This window comes from Impatiens glandulifera, chromosome 2 (genome assembly GCF_907164915.1).
Source record: "Impatiens glandulifera chromosome 2, dImpGla2.1, whole genome shotgun sequence".
NCBI lineage: Eukaryota > Viridiplantae > Streptophyta > Magnoliopsida > Ericales > Balsaminaceae > Impatiens > Impatiens glandulifera.
This window is the reverse complement of record NC_061863.1, coordinates 41172853-41175758: the sequence shown is the minus strand read 5'-3', so window position 1 is coordinate 41175758 and position 2906 is coordinate 41172853. Positions and strand designations below refer to the sequence as shown.

Here is a 2906-nt window from a genome sequence, read left to right as displayed (position 1 = left end):
TTAAATTCATATACAATTTATACTAAAATAATAATAATAATAATTTTAAATTCATATACAATTTATACTTTTACACGGCTTATACTCTATATAATTTGTATCATGTATTGTAACTTAACAGGATTTGAGTGATTTGAGTTGTTAGAAAAATAATTATGTATTATTATTATTATTATTTATTTATTTATGTGGCATTTATTTAACGAACATTTATAATATAAATTTATAAAAAACAAAAGAGTTTATAAATTTATAAAAAGACAAAGGAGTTTAAAGCAAAATTGATGTCTTCTCCCAATTTAAAAGGAACTTTAAATGTTTTGTCATCAACATATTTATTATCCACTCGTCCTATGTCGGTCTAAATCTAAGTCTAAGTTAGTGGCGTCCGACTTGATCTTTTTCACCTCTTTCTGCCACGTCTGGTCTCAATCTCCAGTATATAATCAAACTTGTAAAGTTTGTAATGCAACAAGAAGATCTAATGGGAAATTCTAAAGATCAAAACTCAATGATCAAGATTGTTATGTTTCCATGGCTAGCATATGGCCATATTTCCCCTTTCATAGAACTAGCCAAATCACTAATCACATCCAACAAAAACTTTCACATTTACCTTTGTTCAACCCCTGTTAATCTCAACTCAATCAAATCAACTAATCATTCTCTCTTTCAACCAAACTACGCCGATTCAATCGAGTTTATTGAACTCAATCTTCCTGACCTCCCACCTCACTATCAAACCACCAATGGCCTCCCTCCAAACCTCATGCCTAAACTCAAGAAATCCTTTCAAAAGGCCATGCCCAACTTTTATCAAATCCTCCAACGAATTACTCCCCATTTGCTCATTTATGATTTCCTTCAAGAATGGGCTCCAATGGCGGCCGCCCGGTTAAATATTCCGGCCGTCCTCTTCTTCAGCACTGGCGCAGCTACTACCTGTTTCTTCAATTATCTCAGAACAGGGGAAAATCTAGATTCTTTTCCATTTAAAGCAATCTACATTCGCGACGACATAGAACATTCTAAGATCGATAAAATCATGAAACCAAATAACAACACCGACCCATCTCAACCGGTAGATCTATGCATAAAGCGTTCTTGCGACATAATCCTCATAAGATCATCTCGAGCGTTGGAATCGAAATACATCGACTATCTATCCGTCTTATGCGAGAAAACAATAGTACCCGTCGGCCCGCTCATTCATCCAACCGATCAGATTCAGAAGAAGATTAAACAAGAAGAAGGAGAAGAAGAAACGATCATGAATTGGCTCGAGGGAAAGCCTAAATCGTCGACAGTGTTCGCTTCCTTCGGAAGCGAATACTTCCTATCGGAGGACGAGATAGAAGAGATAGCATATGGGTTAGAGCTGAGCGGAGTGAATTTCATATGGGCGGTTCGATTTCCACGTTCGGAAGCCGTGGTTTGTTTGGAGGAGAAGCTTCCAAAGGGTTTTTTGGAGAGGAATAGAGATAAAGGAATGGTGGTGAATGGATGGGTTCCTCAGAGGAGGATTTTGGGTCATCAGAATATAGGTGGGTTTATGAGTCATTGTGGTTGGGGATCGGTTATGGAGGGTTTGAGTTATGGGGTTCCGATCATTGCGGCGCCGATGCATTTAGACCAGCCGATGAATTCGAGGTTAGTGGAGGAGATGGGTGTAGGGTTTGAGGTGAAGAGAGATGGTGAGAGTGGGAGATTTGAGAGGGGAGAGATTGGGAGAGTTGTTAGAGAGGTGGTGAGTGGAGAGAGAGGGGAGGTTATGAGGAGGAGGGTGAGGGAAGTTGTAACAGAGATGAGGAGTAGGGAAGAAGAAGATATGAATGGTGTTGTTGGAGAATTGATTAAGGTTTGTTGTAGGAACAGGGGAAGGGGAAGGGGAGGAGGAGGATAAGCTGCTTGACACTGTTTTGCATGCATCTCCCTCTTTGTTGTTTGTAACTTTAGGGGAGAGAGATTTCTTTTTTTGTGTTTTGTGAATCCAACTTGACCTTTTTGTAAGTTGGTGTGGTATTTCCTTTTTATTTTTAAATAAATGTCTTTAATGTTTTATGTAAGCTTGTTAGTCTATTCAAATAATTAAAATTATTAAATAAATGTTTCTAATGTTTTATGTAAACTTGTTAGTCTTTTCAAATAATATATATAAATTAATATAATATAATATGGCGTTTAATTTAAAGGGATGAAGGTGTATATCATTCTCAATCCATCGATTCACATCATCATAATATTTTCTCTTTCTTTTATATATATATATATATATATATATATATATATATATATATTTCTCTATCTTCATTTATTTTTATTTATTAATTGTTTTTTTTTTTTTTTTTTTTTTTTTTTTTTTTTTTTTTTTTTTTTTTTTTTGTCTCTTACCATATATATATATATATATATATATATATATATATATATATATATATATATATATATATATATATATATATATATATATATATATATTAATATTTTTTTATTAATTATTTTAAAAAATTCTCGTCTAAAATATTATATATATTAATCACGCTTTTTCCAAAATGATCCACCATCATCATATGTATTTTCTCTTTCTTAGATTTTTTATTAGGTTTTGGCGATAATGTTGCTATCATGATTATGCAAAGTTGTTTTTGGTGATAATCGTGTTATCATGCCTAGAGGTCTGAGCATTGATAAGTAAGTGAAATTTAGATCATTTTATCATAAAATTTGTTTCTAAAAAGTTTTTTAAAATTTTCTATTACATTAATTCCTGATTTTGTTTGGATTATTTTAGGTACTTTCAGTCATTGTAGGTCATTATACTTTTGGATGGATGCAAGCTATTGTACTTCTGAATGCTTGTTTACTTAAAATACTTTAATTTTGAGATAATTGTGTTTAGCTCTAGA

The 2906-nt window shown here is 32.9% G+C and overlaps 1 protein-coding gene across 1 annotated transcript; it reads left to right on the top strand.

Moving 5' to 3' along the window:
• Positions 1 to 414: 414 nt before the first annotated feature.
• LOC124924685 (UDP-glucosyltransferase 29-like) lies at positions 415 to 1903 on the top strand. Its single transcript, XM_047464685.1, has one exon. It carries the CDS (start codon positions 467 to 469, stop codon positions 1901 to 1903), a length of 1437 nt encoding a protein of 478 aa, XP_047320641.1. The 5' UTR covers positions 415 to 466.
• The last annotated feature ends 1003 nt before the right edge of the window (positions 1904 to 2906 follow it).